This window comes from Aptenodytes forsteri, unplaced genomic scaffold, assembly GCF_000699145.1.
Source record: "Aptenodytes forsteri isolate BGI_AS27 unplaced genomic scaffold, ASM69914v1 Scaffold5, whole genome shotgun sequence".
Classification (NCBI taxonomy): domain Eukaryota; kingdom Metazoa; phylum Chordata; class Aves; order Sphenisciformes; family Spheniscidae; genus Aptenodytes; species Aptenodytes forsteri.
The window spans coordinates 3,278,089-3,300,792 of record NW_008795672.1 but is presented as its reverse complement, the minus strand read 5'-3'; the positions used below and the strand labels follow the sequence as shown (position 1 = coordinate 3,300,792).

Below are 22,704 nucleotides of genomic sequence, written 5' to 3'. Positions count from 1 at the left end.
TTAAAGCAACAGCCATTATTGTGCTGCTGGGTTGCATATTAAAACATGGCAGGTGACACCGGACATACGCTCACATGGGCATTTATTAATCATTTGAGAACACACATCTCTTGAGCAGAAGAGTACCAACGTGGAAAACAACACCGATCCTGTGAACCAACACGAAAAGGTAACCTTCCGAAAACCCACCTGAGCTTTGTGGTTTTACTTACGAGGATGTTACTGAACTCACTGATACCACTCATATGAGTCATTTAAGTGGTATGAGGCTGACAGTTAGTACAACTGCCCTATATTACGATGTCAGTGCAAAATTTCTGTACACAAGATGAATCCAGCTCCTTGGAAGTCAGTTAGATCAAGCCTATGAAGACTGCAGTCATAAAATTATAAACACTGTGGTTTAACAAGCATTTGTTATAGGCGATATGTCAATACAAAATATAGAAGTATCTAAGACTGTATTGTGTGTGTGGAATAAGATGTAACTACATGCATAAATTAGGCATAGTTGTAAAAACAATTTAAAGAGATTCCTGCGCTTGCAACAACAACAACAAAAAAACCACCCAGCAAATTTTCTTGCTTGTATGAACTTCAGTTCCACCACAAAAGCAACTCTTGAATAGAAGAGATTTGTATATTTGAAGAAGACTGGCCCTAACAGCATAGCAAAGTAGTGGGGAAATTTCTACCTATTTTATAAAAACAAAACCAACCAACCAACCAACCCCCCCCCCCTTTGTTCTTAAAACTCAAAGCACATGAAAAATTATTATCCAAATTTATTCTGCAAAGATGTGACTTTTTTTGTTTTTTTGTTTGTTTTTTTTTTTTACCTGGTGCTGGTTGGCTATGGACAACCTGAGTTGCTGGTTTCGGTGTAAGAGAGGCAGTGTAATTTACTCCATTTTCTGCTGGTGTTGGCCTAGGTTCATTGTTAGCTTCGGACGGTGCATCTCCATGGTCAATCTGAAAATACATAATGCTTTACATCACTCTTCCCAGCTAACAGACTTAAAACTATTTATTTGCAGGTCTAGTTTAGCCTCTTTTTTTAAATGTAAAATTCTGCAAATGTTATATAGAAATCACTCTAAAAGAAAACAAAACAAAGCTATCCTTAAGAGCCATGGTAATCCAGGTGGTTCATTTTTGCAGGGTAAATTTCAAGAAGAAATAGAGCATGTATTATTCTGGAAAAGATTTTTATTTTAAGTGGATATAACTCATCAGGGACGTTTTTCATTACAGTATATATTAGCTGCACCAGATGTGAAATCTGTTTTTTATTGAAAAGCATTGTTCTCTGCCATAAAACCTTTCTAGAAATAATGTAGAAGCTGGCATGAAAATGCTGCTCAAATCCCTGCTGTGAAAAAACGTGTACACAAAATTACTTTTAAATTTCATAGATACACACAGCACTATCATTATTCACCATTCTTACAGAACAGAGACATACTTCTGATTCCCAAGACCTTACATTCTTGTAATTACACTCCAAGGATAATATATAAACAGTATCTCCATCCTGCTGCATAAATACATCTGTGGTATCCAAACGTTTAAGCATTTTCCACAATCTTTTCTTTCTCTCCAGTTTCCTAAAGGCTCAGGCTTACAGCGTACGTTGTACTACGCGTTGAACATCTTCTAATTTTCCTTGTGACCGTGAGGTTTTAAGCAAGCACCCGGCACTCAGCAAACAGAAGGTCGTTCACAGCAAGTTTTATTTTGAAATGGCCAAGCCCCCCTTCCTGCTGTCCCTGCGAGGGGCCAGTTGCCATGGTGTCCCAGGGTAGTTTTGGATTTGTTCCTTCAGCTGCTTCCATTTCACTCTTTGATTGTAATCACATTACATGCAGAGGCAGCATACCACAGTTGTTTTTTTCCCCTTGATTACTCCACACTTGCAAAATATCAGCCTGCACTGCATCAATAGAGGCAAAATACATTTTGATCTAACCGTTTTGTGCTGCTCTTGCTGCTGATTTCCTTCATCTTGGCCCTGACAACATACTGTATATTGCAAAAGGATTTCTGTCTCAGCAGCCTATTTCTACCAAAATTATAAGACAGAGATACCGTAGTCAGAAACATGATGCAATTGAAAACCAATGCCAACAAATTCGTTTTTATCAAGCAGGAATGACTGCAAATAAGATAAGGAAAAATATGATCTAGCCAATATTTATGACAGTAGGACAACGTGACTGGCGAAAGCTGTAGCTGTGACAAACACACACAGACATGGTTATCCCCTCAATTCTCCTTAAAATATACTCCTCACAGGATGCAATTCATTAGTTTAATACAAACAATGTTTGCTATATAGATCATCAACATTTAACACAAATAAAGCTAGAATTCCTAACTTCTGGCAAGTTTGTGCCCCCAAAGTCACTGCATGGGAAAGTGAATTCCTAACTTCTGGCAAGTTTGTGCCCCAAAAGTCACTGCATGGGAAAGTATTACCTTCTTTTTTTGGGACTAGGTTTGTATGTGACGCGAAATGCTGCATCACAGCTTGTTGAGAAACTGTTAATACCGCCTGTCAGTTTTGGACATAAAACATCTGTTTGCAGAAACTAAAGCAGAAATGTGAGACAGGATCAGGAAGTGAATAAAGAGTAATTTTCACTACATCAAGCAAGCTAATCTCATTAAAAAGTACTTTCTCTTCTCATAATTCATCACACAGAATGCGAAAGTAAACATGATTTTTCCTTAGTGGAGAGTATTTCAGGCTCTTTTTAAAACATGATGTAATCCAGCCTTATACTTTATAGTTTTAATATTCACTGAAAATGGTTTATATTCCACATGTTGCCATGTCTTTTGCAAGACAGTATATTTACTAAGTAGAAAGATACATACCATACAGGTACATATCTATATGGTCTATTTTTATTTCTACAGAGAAAAGGAGCTGCACTGTGTTGGGGTTGGGAGATCTCTGTTGCTGCACTGTTAGGCTGCTTCTATCCTCCTTGGCAAAGTATAAGCGAGTGTAAGCAAGGTCTCCCTATAAGAAGTGTCAGATCAACTTAATTTCCATTACTGTAACTTGGTGTGATCATTATGATTTGCAAAATTATGCCTGAATTTTCATTTTAAATAGTGGTATCAGACATGCTAAGTGCAGCTGCTCTCCTAGAGATGTTTTTGTTTACTTTCCCTATCAAAATCACTTTATTTAACCGAAGAAGCCAACTGGCTTCATTTGATTTATATCCAGGCATGCAAAACAATAGTTTCCATTTCAACACTGTTTTATGGGTAGAAACAACAGGTCAGATGCTCTGCTGCTTCCATGTCAGACACATTAACGAGCCAGCAAGGCCTCCTCACTCCCTGATTCTGCAGTGGGAATTAACATGCAGGCCCAGGGACATTACACCAGCAGGCACAGCCAAAATGCATTTTACTCTGGCTAGCTTTTCCTGGACCCCTACACACTTCTGCTCCCGTTGACTGTGGGGATGAAAACGTACAAACTAGTTGCATCAATCTATTTTAGGCTGGGATTAATTCATCCTAAGGAACTCTCTGCAAATTTCTATGGCTTATTCCTCCTGTAAAGGACACCAGGCAGGGGAAGAGAAGGCAACCCTCACTACCTGCACGCTCATAAAAATTTACAGTGTATTCAGATAAGTACAGTTAAAGGTGCAAAACCCACACTGCAGGTATTACAATGCTTCCATTTTGCAAAAATAGCTGTTCTAAGCCCAGGCTGGAAAGCAAGAACTGACCAGAAAGCTAAAGGTAGGAATTCATGTTACACTCGTGATGGGAACATTGCACATAAATACAGAAAAGATGCTGTAAATTTTGTCAGTTCTTCAGTTATGTTATTACGCTGATAATTAACAGGCAGTGTAATCTGAAGCCTAAAGAAAGGCTAATTTATTTGTTCAAAACAATTCACTATTAGGTAGCTTATTTGACTACTGTTTTGCAAGAAGGCTGGGGAACTTCTTACAGCGATAAAGTTTAAACTTCTAGGTAGCAAAGAAAAAACCTCAGTTTTCCTGTGACAGCTGCAAGAACCCAGCTCAGATAAATAAATGTGTGTGAGGGGAGGGAAAGAGGTGTGGGGAGGTGGAATCTGTGCTAGGAGACAGCACAGCTTTGCACACAAACATTTATAGGGTGTAAATTTGAAACTGGACATAGGAAAATTGAATCCAGGTGCACTTACGTGCATTTCTGGCAAACATACTTGGGTTTATTTAGCTACGTTGCCAGTGAACGTACTTGCAATTGTTAACTGATGTGATTCTCGTGGGCCAATGTAAGTGAACAAAACAGTCAGCCTGGCTGACGGATGATGAAAACGTTATCATCACGTAACATGAGCAGGCAATTCAAGATTTCCAAGTACAGCCCAGCTGCCAAATACCTTACCCAGAATGGGCGTTTATAAATAGAAGGTAACAATGCTGTATTTAGATTGCCACTTAAAGTGGCAATTTTGTACCTGTCCCTTGCTACTGCACCTAACTGAATGGTTATACATTTTTACCAAATGCGCCACTACAATCATTACAGTTTTCTTTTAAAAAATATTTCTCTGCTACTCCGAAACAAGCTCCTTTATCCTATGAGCTTTCAAGCTCCTTGACATACGGTAGCGCTACCTGAGCACTACAATTCAGCTTCCCTGCTTCCCATTTGCTTTAGAAGATACTCTGTGACAGAATTTTTCTAACTAACAAATAAGCCTGTACAGACCAGGAAAATCTGTACTTTTTCAAAAGTAAAAATGACCTCTAAGGTATTTAAAGCATTATGTTAAAAAAAGACTTTGCTATTAAAATAGAATCTCATGTGTAGAGCGTCCCAGATAAATGTCTAAGATGCTATTGAGCATTTCACAGTGTCCTCATTCAGCCGAACTTGTGACACTGCACAAAGAGTAGATTGTTGGCCACTGAATTGTAATGACTTTCACTCATCTGGTCTGCTTTGGGAATGTATTCTTGGTTACAAAATCTAGTTCAATGAGGCTTTGCACATCTGAGAATTGAAGAAGACAGGCACCAGAGCTGAGGGCAGTTTAGGATTATAAAGCATTCCTCCACCTTCACTAGAGACCTGTACCGAGTGCCTTTTGATTTGCATGATGTGCCTAACACCTGACACAAGCAATCTTTAAAAGACAAGGTTGATATTTTCCAACACTGCTAGAAGACGTCCCAATGACAATGTCTGGAACAGAGAGACTGAACGTTTGAACATCTGAACAGAATAACCTCTCCAGCAACAGAGCCCGAAATTCCGGGAAATTTGTAACATTTTCAGGAAAAGCTACTGACATGGAGTCGTCTGTTTTGTAAGGGGAACTTCAGCATCACACTGGAAAACAACAGGCAATGGCTTACGAAGATTTCATTTACTGCGTAACAAAGTTGCAAATCAGCGTACTCATAACATGGTTTTTCATTCAGCTTTTGGTGTCTTTTTACCTCTGAACAGTAACTTGCTACATGCACAACATGCTGCCTTCAGTGAAACCACACACACAGTGCAATGCTTCTCAGCTATAATGTATCCTAGTCTCATTCTAGGTGAGATGTTTACAGGTGTTCAAGTAATCAACACACACAATTCCCAGGGACTTTCAATATTTATCTTTCTAAGCAAAGTAGGTGCTTTTAAACACTATAACATAACTTGCAGAGACTCTGAAACCTCCCTTACCTCTTTCTTTACCTCTTCTTCATCTTCCAGAGTCAGTGCGGCCAGTTGCTTAGCTCTCTGCTCCATCAAGTTTACATATCTGATTGGATTGGATAAGGCCTCGATCACGTCTAGAAATAATGCAAATACTTCAGTTTCAAACCCCTTATGTTATGGTTCCAGTGCTCCTCAGGTTTTAAGAAGGAGACTGTATTTTTCATATAGATCTGCTGCTGATAGGTACTCTCAGGTCCTAGAAACAACAGTGGAGGGGAGTACACCATCATGCACAAATACTCTTAACATGAACCCTCTTTGAGTTTGTGCTCGGGTCTCGTGGATGTGCATTTTCCGCAGTGTTTTATGATGGATTTTCAAAGCTTACAGCATCAGCCAACTAGGATCCTGCTTCACGAGGCACAGAGGAGCATTAGTAAAAAACCTGTTTTTAAAAAAAATCAAAACAGCTATACAGAATACTGTTTTTCACTGAAGATGCACAGTATGGTCTTTAAACCTATCCTTGTTTAGAGCTGATTCCAAAATACAATGCTCTGCATTAAGCATGGCACTTTGCTTAGGAAACAATTACATACTACCGTGTCGCATAAGCAGTTTCATTTGTGTTTCATCAATGGCAAATGCCTGGGGTATTTCCTCCTTTAGAGTCATACGAGGTCTGCTGAAAATAAATTGCCCCTAATCCTAAACCTCAGCTAGGCCGCTGTAAATCAGGCCATCTTGTATGAGTGATGAGACATAATGATCCAGCAGGTGCAGAGGTTTGTTCACAGGACTGTTATCCCGATATGGCAAGTCATCTACACCACATTCACTTTGCGTTTCAATTAACCTTTATATTTCCCAGTAGGAAAATGTCACAGAATTACCTGCATAAGTATCAGGTACATAGTCTTTGACCTCTATGTACACAAAGAGAGCTGGCAGTGTCAAAGGTTGGTTCCTCTCGTTCCTCAAACAGATGTAGTGATAGCCTGCAAAATAAGAAACGACCAGTTCAGAGCATGAACTCTTCCACAGGCATTTCCAATGTAATTGTGTTAGCATTTGTTATTTATAGTGTGGCTCCAACTGAGCAAGCAACCCCAGGGACTTCTGGTAGGGAAAGATTTACCTGAAGGCTTTCAGTGCTAAGTATACAGCCAGGGGACTGTTAGAAAGGCACATGACACTGCAGTTTAAAATAGTAACTTCCCTTTATTTTTACATCTGTGAATAATGCTAAAAAGTGTCATTTATATAATTTTTTAGGCATTCTATTTTATTACCTTTGGCTGGATTGTTTTTTTTTTTAGTTTCAGAGCTCTTATTTAATTTTCAAAAGCGACCCTTGTAATACTCAGGAATCTGAACAGCCAAGTAAAACTGAGATGTAATAGTCCATCCACAACACAGTATCTAATTTAAAAAACAGAAAATGTGGCACTATATCTACAAAGTGTGTGTGTGTATGAACCCTATCATGTGACCAACCTGAGAAATACATCTGAAAAAAAGAGTATTTTCAGACTGTTTTGAACGCTGGCTGTCTTGTAAGAGTAAGGGCGCACGTTACAGTGCAGCTTAGCCAAGCTAACGGCGAGGCACCACAGATGGGGCAGCCCCAAACCCTTTCTCCCAGCCACCTACCACCATCACCTCTCTTGCGCACTGACACTTTTCTGACTTTGTAGATAGGCAGCTCAGCAAGCTAAACTCTGGAAAAAGCAACCCTCAGAAACGGTGAACAGTCTTCCATCAATTTAGCTCCCCAAAATGCCTCACCATAAGGTCAGACGTATTAATGCCAGTTTAAAGACAGTGATGGAAGTGCACAGGTAGGGGTGGGAGAAAGGGACTTTCAGTCCCAGCAAACTGTTACAGCATCACAGTGCTGCAAAGCTGCATCCTCTGCCTCACAAGTTGGTGCCTCCCACACCATGGCTGAAGCTGTTCTTCTAAGGCACGATAACAGAGCCGCACGTACGGGTAGTGTCAAGATACAAGTCATGAGCAGGATGCACTTATCTGGGGGGATCCTCACTTGGCTGATGTGAACAACTCCCTCTCCAAGTAATGGTTAAATCCTTGCTTTGGGAATAATGGTAATTCTGTGGATTTGTGTGGCAGTATGATACAGTTTTCAATAATGTCTCAGAAGAGAGAAATTACATACTAATTATGTTTCTCAGTTCCCTCAAGCTCCTCCAGCAAATGTTCAGCATGTACACAAACTAAAATCAACATGTTGTTCTCCATTGCATGCTGTAAAGTAATGATTACTGGAGTGAAAAGGACAGAAGATAGGCCTGCGGGTAAAAGCTCTCGAAAGTCCTTGTATGATTTAACACAGTGGCCTTTGTTCTAAAAAGCACAAGCTGAAAAGCAGGTACACGATTCGGTGCTCTGCTGAATGGACTCTGTGCTGCATGAAGGGCGAGTGCCATGAAAGGGGATCAGCCACGGTAAGAGTTCACTTTCACCAGAAGAGGGAAAGCATTCACATCCCCCTTTCTCCTCTCCAATCGCCTATCTTCCTCTGGAGCTCAGCAGATCCTCCATGAGGCAATTATATCCAGTAAGCCAGGAGAAAGCAGTGGAGAGTTTTCTGCTGGATTGGTAAGCGGAGTTGGCTCACAAAAAAGATGTGGAGATTGGCAGAGATGGCACAACAGAATGGCCAGGGATGCATGGCCAAGAGCAGGGTAGAGAGAAGGGAAGGAGAAGGGAAAGAGAAGTGACAACTGGTGAGGAACTCCTGGAGCAGTGACATGCCCAGCAGCCACCTCCCATGGCTAGCCTGTTTGCGCTTGCAGTGAGCCCATGCGACCCACACCAGCTAAAACAAAACCACTTGGAGCTCTTCTTAGAAGAGCCCTGACATCACCTGCCACAAGAGAAGGGACTGATTTATACATTACCTGAGGTCAGGTCTCCAGGAATAATATGGACAACCGTTAGATACAGGAATATATGAGTTTTGTGCTACTGCTGGGACTGGCTAGGTAAGGTACAGGGTAAATACAGATATTCTTCCTTTTCCAGTGTGAGTGAAGCTGGGAGCATGTTTATGGCCCATATGCTTGCCCTAATTTACTTTCCTCCCCTCCCCTCCCCTCACTGGAAAAGCTGGCGCTGAAGTCGAACGCTTCTCTTGCTCAAAATGCGAATGTCACTGCATCTTTCTGAAACATGATCTGTAACAAATCTCTGGGCTGCAAAATAAGGGCTGAGTTGTTGCAAAGACAATTTTCAGTTAAGTCACCACTAATTATAATAGAAATAATTATATGATTTGGAAGAGACCAGTGACGATTTTTTTTTTTTTTTTTTTTTTTTTTTTTTTTTTTTTTTTTTTTTTTTTTTTTTTTTTTTTTTTTTTTTTTTTTTTTTTTTTTTTTTTTTTTTTTTTTTTTTTTTTTTTTTTTTTTTTTTTTTTTTTTTTTTTTTTTTTTTTTTTTTAATTTTCAGCAATAAAGATGAGAGTAATTTTGGGTTGATTTAAAGGTTTTGCAGAGATACAACAGCTTGCATATAGGTCAGTCCTTGCACGCGTGTAAAAATTACATTAGAGGAGCGTATTTTGCTTTCATTCCCAGCTATCTCCCATTCTCGCAAAGATGACATCAAAATTGGCTGTTGCTGCCCTCTTTCCTCTTAAAAGTGTACAATTGCACTTTTTAACATAAAACTGTGAACGTGCAGTTGATCTACTGGAGACTAGTAAGTGCCAGCCATGCCTCTGATGCTTAATTCTGTTGGTTTTCCTGGTTCATTACAAATTTAAATTTCTGCTGAAATTGGTATGGTATTTTCCTTTTCAAAGTTGAGATAGATTATTCAAATCCCCAGTTGCTATAAATCTGCAGAGTGGCCGATGATTTACAGCACTGGGATTCTGGCTTGCTGCTTCTTTTCACTACATAATGTCCATCCCAATGGAGAAAAAAGGTTTACCTGGTCGAATTGCTGAGACTGGTAATATCCGATGACCAATAAATTTCCCTCCTTCTTCATACACTGCTAGCCTCAAACATGCCAGGGAAGGCAAAACGACCTAGAAGGCAATATTGTTGCATTATTAATTTTCTGCTCTGAATGAAACAGCTCCTTCCAGACAGGCTATATAGCAGACAGAAAGAGAAAGTTCAGTCTAGCAGATAGTAACATCTACCCAGGCATAGGAAGGTCTTACCATATAAGAGGTCAGGGTGTATGCACCTGTGTGTCAAAATAACTCATAGAAACATTTTTCAATCAAGAAATTTGACGTGGGACGTGTGCGTAGTATGTCGAACCCAGCAATCTGACCCTTCACTTTCAATACGATACAAGGGACTTTGGCAGCTCAACTCCTATCGCACTTGAATGCCACTCTGTTTTCTGCTCATTACTCACAGCCCTACGTGGTTTTTCTTCCTTTGTTTGTGCCAATGGGATTACTTACTTCTGAGAAAAGTCACCGATAGGCATATTAGTGTCGAAAACTCAACAAGCAACTCAACCTGTTTTGCAGAGTGTGAATGTATGAATTACGTGAACCATGTCAACCCCAGTAGAATTTTCCAGTGCTGCAGCACACTCACTGGCTGGGCTAAAGAGGTTTAATCAGGCAGGACATTTACTAGCATTGGACGCTTTCTTGGCACTACATAAGAAAGAAGGCCAAACAGTGAAAAAAGAAAACAAGAAATCAAAAAAGGTTACTTAAACTACCCTACTAAGATAGGAATCTTCAATATTACTTCAAAAGAATGTGTAGCATAATTCATCTAATTTTCTCACTTAATGCAAATATACATACAAATACACATCTTTTTAACCTGGGCACGGATACGCATTTTTTCAGAACATATGCTAAAATTCATCTAGACAATGATAGAAAAAAAACCAAAGCATCAACCCAAAACGAAGAGTTTCTCTAATTTATTTTCAATATTACTAAAAATAGTAATCTATGCTTCTCTGAGCACAGAGGCAGTCAGGCACGATCGTTAACTAAATAGAGAAATGAAGTACACTAATTAGAAGCTCATTAGAGAAGAAAAATGCTAGTGATGTTTCCAAACTTAAGCGCTGGCAGGCTGCCAAAGGAAAGTCATTCAGAAGGCCAAATATTCAGGGAAAAGGGCTGTACTCCCTAGAAAGCCCGGCTGCAAGTACCAATTGTATAAACATCTCTGTGAACTACATTTGCCTAGAGAAATAGGAAAGAAACTGTTTTACGAACACCTGGACTCAGGATCCACTTAACCACAGTGCCCAATAAGCAACCCCCAGAAATCCTGTTAGAAAACTGGCTGCCACGTATATTGTGAAGCACAGTAAGACATTCACGTTGCACAATCCTAAAACATGCTCAGTATTTTCTGCTCCCTCAAAGTTTAGAGAATTGAGTCTGAGTAACATCGTTCAAATTGCACGAGTAGCTCAGGAGCCCACGTCTCATTTCAAGTGGATGAGATTTATGTGGTTTCATCACCTAGGTTGTATTTATACAGCACAATCTAGCGCTAAGCAGAGATAACAGATTGCTTTGAATGTGTTAGCTTGGACAGCCAGATTGTTATAGCTGTATTCACATCGCCTTGCTCGCAGGTTAACAGGACCTGCTTTCCAGCAGGGCTGTTCAGCCAAGGCAAAATGGCAATTCAGCTAAACTGCTTCTGGGATCTGTGCTTGCTCGGTCATAGCATGGCACTGCACCGACACGTCTGCTGTTTCCAGCTGTGTCAGTGAAAGAATCAAGGTGACTTTACACTCAGTTATTTTAGTAGGAGCTGGCCTGACTAGAGTAGCAAAATTACACCAAAAGTGGTTAACAATAAACAGTTCAAGAAACAACTATTTGGAATCTCCTTATCTTCTTTCTAACAAATGCAAAGTTTCACTAATCCACAGAATTCCTCTACTGGACAGTGATAAAACAAGCACAATGCACGTTTGAGAAGCAAGTGTTACACCGACCTTCTTAAACACTATGGTTTCCTCTTCCCAGACGGGATTAACTGCATTGCCTTGAGAGGTCTTGGTCTTCAAAGCTTTTCTTCTTGTATCCACAGGCAGGCCAAACATGTCAACTTCTACATAGGTACCGACTTTTTTATCAGAAAGAAACTGACCTGAAATTATCTAAAACCAAAACAGAGGAGGATCGCTAGAGACCGCTTTGGTGGATTAGGAAATGAGTGGCTGAAATGCAGATGGCTAATTCTCATTAATGATCAGATAGTAGGCATTTAAAAGAAAACCAAAACAAAACCAAAACCACAATAAACAAAAAACCCCACTGTTTAGTATTGCAGACACAGAAAAACAACTTATGAGGCCTGATTTCCTATGACCCTGTGGTCCTGAATTCCCCCATGAGCGATAATGTGGTTGAGATCATGCTGCTGCCCTTCCCTCAGCAGGAATACTCGTTTGGATCTCACTCCTCAATCTGGCTGCCTATTTCCACAACGCAGTATCTTTGAGAACTCTCGTTTCTATCCAGTCTCAACAACAGGTTCAAAAAATGCTGGGAGAAAAGAGGTATAAGCAGCAGAGAAACTACATATGTTTTTAACTGCAAGGGAGAAAACAAGCTAAAAAGTTGGTATTCTAATAAAGGCTCTTCACAGAGGGTGAGGAGTTTCACTATGAAAACAAGACAGCTATAAAGTAGCTTGTCTTTTCTAATCCTTATTTTTGACAGGAAACACAACTCTCAGTTTGACAAAGTTAAAGAAGGGTCCGCAGTTACTTCAGAAAATGGAAGAGGCACAGGAATATGTAGCAGTGTCACTGTACTTGAACAAATTCAGGCTTGCCTAAAGCAAATCTTAATCCGTTCTCAGCCGCCTCTCCTACGGGCATTGACATTATAACCAGCAGAGTCTTCACCAGGCAGGCAGAAGCAGCTGACTTCTGACAGCTGTCTCATGACTCCTGGATGTTCATTCCTGTTAAAAATGCTGTGCATCTCCTAATAGCTACTGAATGACTTCCACCTCCATTTACTAAAATTACAGAAGAAAGTGCCTCTAAACCCACAGGAGGACCTGAAAGCTTCCATGATTACAGGTCACCACAAAAGGTCATTCCCACACAGTCATCTTTTCCTACCATGCATGTCATCAGATTATTACTTTATTCATACCCCTCCCAGCACTGCTCTGCTACGCTTGTGTCTGCAGCCTGAGAGGAAATACTTGCTTTCTCTAAAAGAAAACAGGAGGATATTTTGCAGGTGGATTCTATAATACGGACGCTGTTATAATGGACAAGTCCATTAAAGGAATAACAGGATTTCAGAAAGTTTATGTTTTTATAACTAGAGATATACCAAGTATAAATTTGTGATGCTGTCATAGCCAATGCAATCTATCCCTCTAAACATTCATACAAGTGGTTTTCAATTTGCAGGTTCCTGGTGGTCCTTGAACTTCATTAGAGGTCCTTAAAAAGGAACGAAGAAAAGCAAGTTGGCAATGAATTGCAGCTGACATTTATGGTTCCACAGTTCTGCTGGAGAACTTACAGAGAACCAGAAAATTTATTTATACTAAACAGTGTACTGTTCTAGCTATTCCAGCGCAACCTACCACTTCATAACAGCGTGTTTTAAATTCAGCTCTTTGTTACTAAAAACACTGCCAAACTACTTTAAAATCCATTCACTTCCCAATTACTTCTATGGAAAAGAATACATACAATAAAAATACATTAATTTATCTTACAATAAGAAATGTGAGGCAGAAGATCCTCTGCAATTTAAAAATGAAATGTCACTCCAGGAAATGAAATGCATTTTATTTTCTTGACTTTGTATGGTCATTTGCTAGGCCACTGCATAACAGAAATGTATCTATGCTCTAACATTGTCATGAGAGCAGTTTTACCAGCTGCATACATACCTTGACAGACAAGGTGTTAGCTACTATTCCATCCACTATACTTTCAGTAAATGGATCAAAGTGTTTGTCTGGTCTTCTCATGAATTCTGGCTTTAATCTGTATCCGCTTTTGCCATTGTACTCATACATTCCCATGTTTATTTGCATAGACAAATCTAAGTGTTAAAAATATTGATAAAAATAACGTTCTGGTTAGATAGCAATTTAAAAAACGCAATAAAATAATACTATTTATTGTAATTTCAAGCCGACTATAATGTAAACAGCTATTTATGGCATACTGTTGCTTGTTATAAGAGGTTTCAGATGTGATTGCAGCCACTCTCTTGGATTCTTTTGACAAGACAGACATCTGTAAGACATATTTCAGAAACTACTCAATAGATAACATTTTCAAATTTTAAAAGAAGCCTCAAAACTTAGGTTTTGAGTCCCTCAGTGTTGCACTGTTGTACCCGACCCAGCAGAGTACTTATGTTTCTAACCCCTTCTAACGTCAGACACTGGGTGCTTGATACTTGGTTGAAACTGGCCCAAAGAAGTTTTTATTACTCTGCAGACTCCCAGCCTGTGTAGGGTTTTGCTTTCCACGGAAAGGAGGTGTATACATGGGCACAACTGGAAAGGAAAAAGGGAATGGTACCATGTGCCCAGAGGCAGAACGTGGCCAGGATATGTCCTGGGATGCAGTAGATGGAAATATTTGTATGTCTCAGAACAGACATAGCCTTGGAAGACAACACATTCTATTTCAAAAGTGACTTGTGCATCTGGGAGCCCAAATGTCTTTGTTTCTCAAACACTCACTTTTAAAGTGGAATTTGCTGTCGAAGTCCCTTATGCCTTGATATACTGAGATTTTGGAAGACACAGGAAAAAAATCCCTGCCAGACCTGAAATGCTGCTCAATGGTAACGACTTACAAGTGATGACAATATGGAGGGCATTACGTATGCGTATTATACTAGCTACAACATGGTAATTATGAATATTCGTAGTTAAAAAAAACCCCAAAACTGTGTTAAAAATGTTAATTAACAGCTCTGTTAATTATCATTCAATCACTAGACATCTTTTGATGCATAAAGTCTTTCCTACCTACGAATCAGAAACTGTATCAGAGAAGCGGTAAGGTACAGCTTACAAAATCTAGAGACCAGCATAACTTACCTACAGTTTGGAAGTTAAGAGCAACCATTTGGCAGCCGGCGTTCCAAAAGACTTGTGGCATGTAGTTCGAAGAATCTACACGTGTTCCCTTTGGGTAAATTCGGCTTAGCTGCATTTTGTTGTATCTAAATGGTGAGTAGTTAAGATATAGTACGTGTGACAAAAATCACTTTGCAGAGAAGTGCAACTGCAATATTTAAATGCAGGTGTTCTTCACAGAATGGCAGTGGGTTCCTTATGGGATTTCTGCAACCATAACGCTTCCAGAGGTCCACAATTTTGTAGGAGATATGATACATACGGGGTAACTAAAGGTGCTGTGTGTTCCTGTACAGAGTACTCAGAATAAGCGAGGAAATAGCACAGGCATATGCATTAAAAAGATAGCATTCATAAAATTCCATTTATCATTATGGTTACTAATTTGGGATTTTCCTAAGATCGCATTTATAGAGGCCAAATAGCTGTAAAGAGCGAGTCTTCCTCTGGTGGGGGAAGAGGTGCTCAGTTAAAAAGTAAGTGCTCTTCTGGCATAAGCATTAGAATTGGCCTCTACATACACACAGAAATGATGAGTGTGCGCTTCTTATAGTTGAGTCCACAAATCTCAGAGATGAGAACATGCTGCAGGTTATCTGTGGAAATAGCTTTCCATTAATCTTCTTTAAGGCACTATTTTATCTTGACCATTCATTCTTAACTGCAGCCATGATGAGATACATTGAGAAACATCAAAAGGTCTAAACAGAATGCTCCTTAGCTTTTCTTTAGAAGTTATAAAAAAACTCTAAAGAAAAAGAAAAAGAATTGTGTGGCAATAAAACAGCTCAGTGCTCTTAGAACTAGAGGTATGATGGCAAAGCAAGCTCTCCCGTATGGCTTTGCAAAAAACCATCAGCCACATTTGGACAATTCGCTCACCGTAACTCATACCACCTCATATAGGATGATAAATTTAACAATGAGAATACGAAGTATCAGGTCTTCAATATGTAGTTTATGCCTATTCCCTCTAGCCCTAGCCCACAGCACGGGGACTCATACCAGCTTTTAAATTAGCTCATCAGAACTCAGGCCAATTAATTCATCTAGGAAGACAGTCAAATCTACACATTTCATTTGGGTTCCCTATTTCCCCAGCTCCTGTCTCCAAATTTCAAAAGCCCTGTAACAGATCTCAGATATAGAAAGGCTAAGAAAGCAGCTTTCTGAAAGTCAAGGATACTCCACAAACTCCACAGGAGACTTTGTAAGTTGCTCAAGCCCTTTGGTTTCCACAAAGGAAGACATTTCAAAACTTTTGTTGCGTTCTGAAAGTTTAAAGGGGAAATAAAAACAGTGACACATTAGAGCATGAAATCATATGCAACACGAGCTGCAAACAACTGGTTTAGTCTCAGTCCCCTTATCCCATCTACTGCTCACCAGCTCATTTCACCTTGATCTCAAAGAATTTACACACACAATTGTTTGCTGACAGCAGTAAGCTCACTCTGCACATACTCAAGAGCCCCATCTGAACTCACCGTAGCGCTGCCCAAATTAAGGGCATTGGTACTGCCCAGGATTGCTACTGTACAGGGCAACAGAAAGTCAGTGCACGGGCAGAGATCTCTCATGTTTCTTGCAAAATACCATGTTGATATATTTGAGAGGTAGAGCCCAAAGCTCGCAGGTGTGACGCACAGGTATTGTAGCGTCAGCTTTTGTGGGGGGACAGCGGGGAACACAGAGGGCCCTGCTGGATCTCTAGATTGTCGTTGCAGACAGATGCAAGGGCTTTGAGCCAATCTGAAGCTGCAATAACTAATGTCCGTATCAGATTAAACTAAACAGTGCACTAGCTGTGCCTACAGCGGTTCTCATTATCTTCAGTCTGTCAGGGTAAGGTCACATCTGTCTCAAGCAGTCATGGAAACATTGCTATCTAATCAAGCCTGAAGGTACACTCCTGTGTCCCAGCAGGTCTTCAGACCTAACCCCGAACTAATATGGAGCTTCTATGACCTCTTTAATTTGGTCAAACTTTCTGACCTGACAGTGGTGGAAAGCTCCTCCTAAGCTTCTAACTCAGTAGGACTAAACATTAATTCGTGTACCATTCGTTACTCACCTTTGCCTGATGTGTGCACAGCCTTTCTGTGTACCCATGTGACATGCTACAGCAGAGAGCCTAAATCAAGACCCTTCTAGCTTCTGTATTTTTTCCTTTACACTTTTGAACAGAAAGTAAGGATCCCTGTAAAATAACAGCTTCCCATTTCACCACAATCAGCTGTGTAGGTTGCCTAGAAGGGGCCACAGCGCTGGGAGGTCATATCCACTAGATATCTCAGCACTGCTCTGTTTAAAAATGAGGGAAGCAGTGCCTGTGTTGAAACATGAAATCTCCAGCCTCACCACTTTATTGAAAGCAAACAATAAGGCAGAGAAGAGGCTTGCCCTCATCCGGTTTTAGAAGTAATTGTGCTGCAGTAATCCAGGGATGGCCAGGAGGCCAGCCCGGCCAGCTCCTTGAAGTCAAACTGCGAAGCTGCAGGAGAGGGATAAAACTGAACCAAAGCACTTGTCTTGCAGAGAGAAGCAGGACAGAAACAGGTGGGCGCTTTCCTTGTAGGAAGCCAAAAAGGAAGCAGTGGATCCAAAGAAATGAGGAGCTAGATTGTTGAGGCCAACAAGAGAGGAAAATGTGCTGCCAGCCTGTGAACTACAAACTATTCTCAGTGTACGCTGAAGAGTCAGAGGGTGACCGTGGTGTTCCAAAAGTGATTCTCTCCCTCTAGGACAGCTGGGACTCAGACTTTATTGTGGTCCCTCTTTCTAATTAGCAACTATCATGCTACTGCCATTATTCATAGCTGTTATCTCCTAACGGCAAAAGATTCCTGCCATTCCCTAGAGGCTGCCCTCCTACCACTCCTCTTCCTTTCCAACAAGCAATATCCTCTCTTTCTCCAGACTCTGTTGCAGCCAGCTCACCTCCATCTCAGCTCCTTATAAAGGCACTGAGATGATTCTTACTCCATCCTTCCCCCTTACTAATGGGATAGCACTAGCAACACTCATATATAGTGGTTTTATTCTATTTAGAATATAGGTGCTAGAATTTGTTGTAGTATAGAGATACAGTATATACTGTATCTCTCAGCCTTATCTTAAAGTAGAGCATCTGTAGGAAACCAGAACTGGTGGCTGTTAAATGATTCGGTTACTAAATGTCCAGGGCTTAATCAAACTCCTAATTAAAATAAGAACAATTATTTCCTTGTACTACCTGGAGAGGATTAAGAAACCTGCCCTTTGAAGAAAAGACTGTGCGGGAGAGACATTTCTCTCTTGTGATACACCGTGCTATCTTATCAGGAGGAAGTCACTACAGAGTAGACAAACAACTCATTGAAAAACTGTCTGAAAAACTTGAAAAAATACAGTTACAGCTACTTGCTGTCAGAGAGAGGGAACGTATCTAGTGAGTGCAATCAGGGGACTGTTACAGGTCCAGTGCTATTCAATATTTCTGTTAAGAAGTTGGATGCAAGACCAGAAAATGCACTTTAAAAATGTGTGAATGACAGAAGCAGTGAGGTACTGTTATCACCGTGGAGGCCAGGATCACAAATCAAAACAAACTCTGACTTAGAAAATACTAAATTAGAAAAATGCTGTAACACTGAAATGGTGAAACTGTATAAAAGACAAATATGGAGCTCTACACTTAGGGAAATGAAGTCAGGTGAGCAAAAATAAAATCTGGGCAACAATTGGATAGGCAGCAAATTAAAAAACAATCCTCATCTAACTCCTCCTTTATTCAGCTCATCTTCACTGAATTTAATGAAGGTCCAGCAGTGAGTCCAGGCCAGGACTAAGACCAGAACCCACAAGCCATGCTATAGTGCCCACTGCTTTAACCAGCCAGCAACATTTACCACGTAAGGCCACCGCTTTAACGAACTGGCCACATTTACCACATAATGATTTTTTCGACACAAACACCAGAAATATTAATTCCTTAACATTACGAGTTCACAGAAAAGGTATGATTGCTCAAAGGTCACATAAAGACTTAGGATAAAAAAATCTGGACCTCAGCAGTTCTTTACAAAAGACAAAACTCAGAAAGGCACAGGCATGTGAACAGAAGAAATCTACACAAGACAATTTTATAACAGCTGCATCGACTTGACCTGCTAGGATTCACATGGCTTCCTTTCCAGAAGGAATAACTCCTTCCCACTGCGCTCTTGTAACTCTCATTAGAGCTAGAGGAGATTATAAACATCCAAAGGGACACTACTATAGGGAACAAGCACAGCTCTCTGCAGGATTTTGTCAATGCTTGTGTGTATGTCTGTGTAAATACCCACATACAAATGAACAGGTAGATAACTTCTTATATGTTTATTATTCATTGTGAGTAAATGCAAAATCTTGTATACAGAGATGGACTTAGGCACCAATTACCTGTCCTCTGCCAAGGCCTCCACAAATCCATAATAAATTAAAATGCTGTACACTTCTTTAACTAAAAAGCTCCAAGAGCATATTGAAACCTGTCAAAACAAAGTGAAAAAGTGCAGGCAAACAGCAGGGGGTTCTGCACCAAGAAAGGAAACGATGCTGCAGTGTTTACTGAGGATGCCAGTGAGTGCATTCCTAGCAAGGCATCTTCTGTAAAAGCCAGCGGGGGATGAAATTATGGCCTTTTCTATACAATACACAGAGGCAGGAAAGAGTGAATTTGCATAAGGGGAAAGGCAGACTCTGCTTACCCTGAATCCTCTATAAAAGCAGCAGAGGCAAAATATAAAGCACTTGCTCAATCCGTAGGAATATTTATGACCACTTTTCTCAAACTGCTTAAGTTACTTTTCAATCATGGACAACAAAGACAATGTAAGTACAACATTTTCAAAAATGTTTTTGAAATGGCAGCATGGTTACTGTTGATGAAGTTTGATATTTAGACTAATGCAGTTTTCAAAATAAATATGGATTTATTTGGCCGGATACCAAGGGAACATTTTCTGCCCGTGTGCCTGTATCTAACTGAGAGGAAGCCAAGTAGCATTTCTCCAGAACTTTCTTCCAAACACTTGCTAGATAATTTCCAGTACAAGATGTTGCTCATGCTTAGCTTACTTACTTTTTGATACTTCAAATGACTCAAACTTCACAGGCTGAATGTAGTTCACCAGGTTAGACATCTCTTCCGTGGCCATAGCCTCACTTCCAGCAGTACCCTAGGACAGAGAAGGGAAAATGCTGCAGTTTTGATCTGTCCGTGGTGGCCATCAGAGGCCACAAATACCAAAGCCCAGTTTTCTATCAACTGTGATATCTTTTACTGATCCTGGCCTAGTGTAGTCAATGCCTCACATAGGGAGCTTCACATAGTAAAGAAGAAAATTTGCTATAAAATTTAAATGTTTAATTAAACTGCTGCTGTATTCATTCTTTTTACGTGGTTCCTTGGGAAGGGACTGCATTACCTTTACACATGCATAGTGCTGAGCACATTTATCAGTGCTGTTGAATAAATAATAAATACAGCTCTAAGTTTTTGATGTCAAGTTTTTCTTCCAACAACGCTAAATACACCACGAGCAGTTGTCTAAAACAGATCAGCTGTGGTGCTATTAATTCTTATTCTTCAGTAAATGAAAATATAAATAAACAAAGCACAGATGTGCTTCCAAACCGATTAACAACCACCTTCAGAAAGTTGGTGGTGTGTTTCCCAGTGCTCTGCCTCTCTTTCTCCACTAGATGGTAGTCCCACTCCTGGTAACACAAGCCAACCCACAGCTGCTGGAATCGACCCATCACCATAAAACATATCTACACCCTTACTTCATCCATCGACGACTTTTTACAGTCATCATCATAGTCATCATCATCATCGCTCTCAATCTCTGCTTCTCCTGAAAAGTTTTAAGCAGAAGATAATTACTGGCTGAAGCAATAGTTGTAATTACCAGCGATAAATTCGAGAAAGATGTGCAAGTAGCACTGCTTAAGGGAGACTACATTACACATGTGCTTTTTGTCACAGCACAAATCAAATACACTGTCTCGAGGGATTCATCCATCTTCAGCATTCGTGAGTTCTTATTGGCCAACCAAACAAAAACTCCTCCTTTGCAGCTGCTGGATGCTCAGTGTTTGGAAATCACGGGGTAGGTATCAGCACTGAGAAAACAGCGTTGTGGTGTGCGTAGTGTGCGCAGTGTGTGGGTATAGTATCACAAACTACTCTGAGGAGATGTTCCCATGCTTGGGTCACAGCCCCGGGGTTGGGGAGGTGTGAGTTCAAACTCCCTCTCTGTTGCAGGATCCCTGCAGGACCTTCAGTGAATGCCTCACCCCCTCTGGGAAGTGCACACTTAACAGCATGCACGGGGTGAAGACATCACGCATGAAAATGGATGAGATTCTCATGTGCTGTGGTATCAAGGGCTGTTCAGCAAAATCCATCTGTTCTGAACGTATCGCAGTACATGTCCTGAGGTAGCGCAACTGGGAGCATCTGGCACAGGAGCCTAACTGCAATAGCTTGACTTCCATTCCCTTCACAGACTGCTTTGGTGTGCCTTACTGTTAGGACTCCAGTGGCATAGCTCAAATGCACCGGCTGAGGGCAGCGCAAATCAAATAATGGGAAGAAGATGCATAAGGCTCATCCTTTCCCTGAAAATGTACTGATGGAGTAAATGGGACCAAATAAAACTCATTTTATGCCTTGCTCCCAATTGCAGTGTACTAATCAAATTCCCATGGGCAAGACACAGATTCTTTATTGTTAATTAAGGAATGCCTCCCCTTGCCTCCAAAATGTTTTGATTTGGTTGCACCAGAAATTAAACCATTAAGGAATATCAAGCTTATCTTTCTCTTTAGTGACTCCTCCTGTGGGTCTGGCTGTCATGAAGTATACACTGTGCACCTTAAGAAGACTCTAGAAAAGAAGGTTTAACTTATACTGCAGTCACCTATCCACACCTATAAGATCGACAACGCTCCCTGAAGATTTTATTCCACAAATCTTACAGCTTTCTTCAGCAGTGGCAATTTTATTTTGGCAGCACAAAAATCTAACCACTGTGCAGCATTCCCAAACTCTCCAGAGAATGGTAATTCAGTCTGAGATCCTCCTGTCAATGTAGGGTCTAATCCAAAGCCCACTGAGTCAATAAAGAAACTCCTCTTTGTTCCAGCAGGCCTTGAATCATGCCCAGTGGGCCCCTTCTCAACATGGAGAGCACATATGATTTAAATAATGAGCGTGCCTTTCACAACCAAATGATGACTACCCAGGCTGTGTTTCCTTCCAGATCCGGATGTTGAAATGTCAAGCTTTTATTCATAAATACATTTCTTCCTGAACATTTCATTGAAGAAAATAACATGATTGCTCAACAGGCTCAAGGGATGGCTCAGGGAACCTCAACGCATTGCGAAGAGCTAGCCGAGCTCCCACAGGATTTGCAGTGACAGTCTTTGGATGGGAAGCTCTCAACTGATTTAACCAGACTGGCAAAATAACGCTTCGCATAGTCCACAGAATGGGGAACGCGGGCAGATTTCAGCCAACTTGCACTGCTGAGATACCAGGTAGATGATAGCTTGTTCTTGCTGGAAGTGTCCGGGGAGGAAAGTACACAACACGTTATTCATTTATTTAAAAATATTTAACAGGAAAACTCCCAAGGAGATCAGATCTCATTTTCAAGTTCTGCATCAGACAGCAAAACCAGGACAAATAATACACAGGACTGCAAACACAGAATAAAAATTAGTAAATGTTTAGAAAGTATGACTACATCTGCATTGCCTTTCACCTAGAAGCATGGTCCTACGCTCAAACCCAACCTTCTTTTCCCGTTGTATTGCTGGGACACAAAGTCAGAGCAAGCCTTGGCCAGACTGAGGAGATGTCTGTGCTGTG

General features: G+C 40.5%; 1 protein-coding gene across 2 annotated transcripts in view; it reads right to left on the bottom strand.

Annotated features, from left to right (window-relative positions):
* PLCB1 (phospholipase C beta 1) overlaps window positions 1-22,704 on the bottom strand; it is a 315,759-nt gene that overhangs the window by 76,324 nt on the left and 216,731 nt on the right. For both annotated transcript variants that reach the window (XM_019472918.1, XM_009282521.2), the window contains exons 14-23: window positions 20,610-20,680; window positions 19,903-19,999; window positions 15,982-16,066; window positions 14,757-14,881; window positions 13,587-13,741; window positions 11,656-11,820; window positions 9,646-9,745; window positions 6,579-6,683; window positions 5,710-5,819; window positions 840-972 (exon numbers count right to left, since the gene is read on the bottom strand). In XM_019472918.1, coding sequence (XP_019328463.1) covers window positions 840-972; window positions 5,710-5,819; window positions 6,579-6,683; window positions 9,646-9,745; window positions 11,656-11,820; window positions 13,587-13,741; window positions 14,757-14,881; window positions 15,982-16,066; window positions 19,903-19,999; window positions 20,610-20,680 — 1,146 coding nt within the window. The remainder of the gene's footprint in view (window positions 1-839; window positions 973-5,709; window positions 5,820-6,578; window positions 6,684-9,645; window positions 9,746-11,655; window positions 11,821-13,586; window positions 13,742-14,756; window positions 14,882-15,981; window positions 16,067-19,902; window positions 20,000-20,609; window positions 20,681-22,704) is intronic.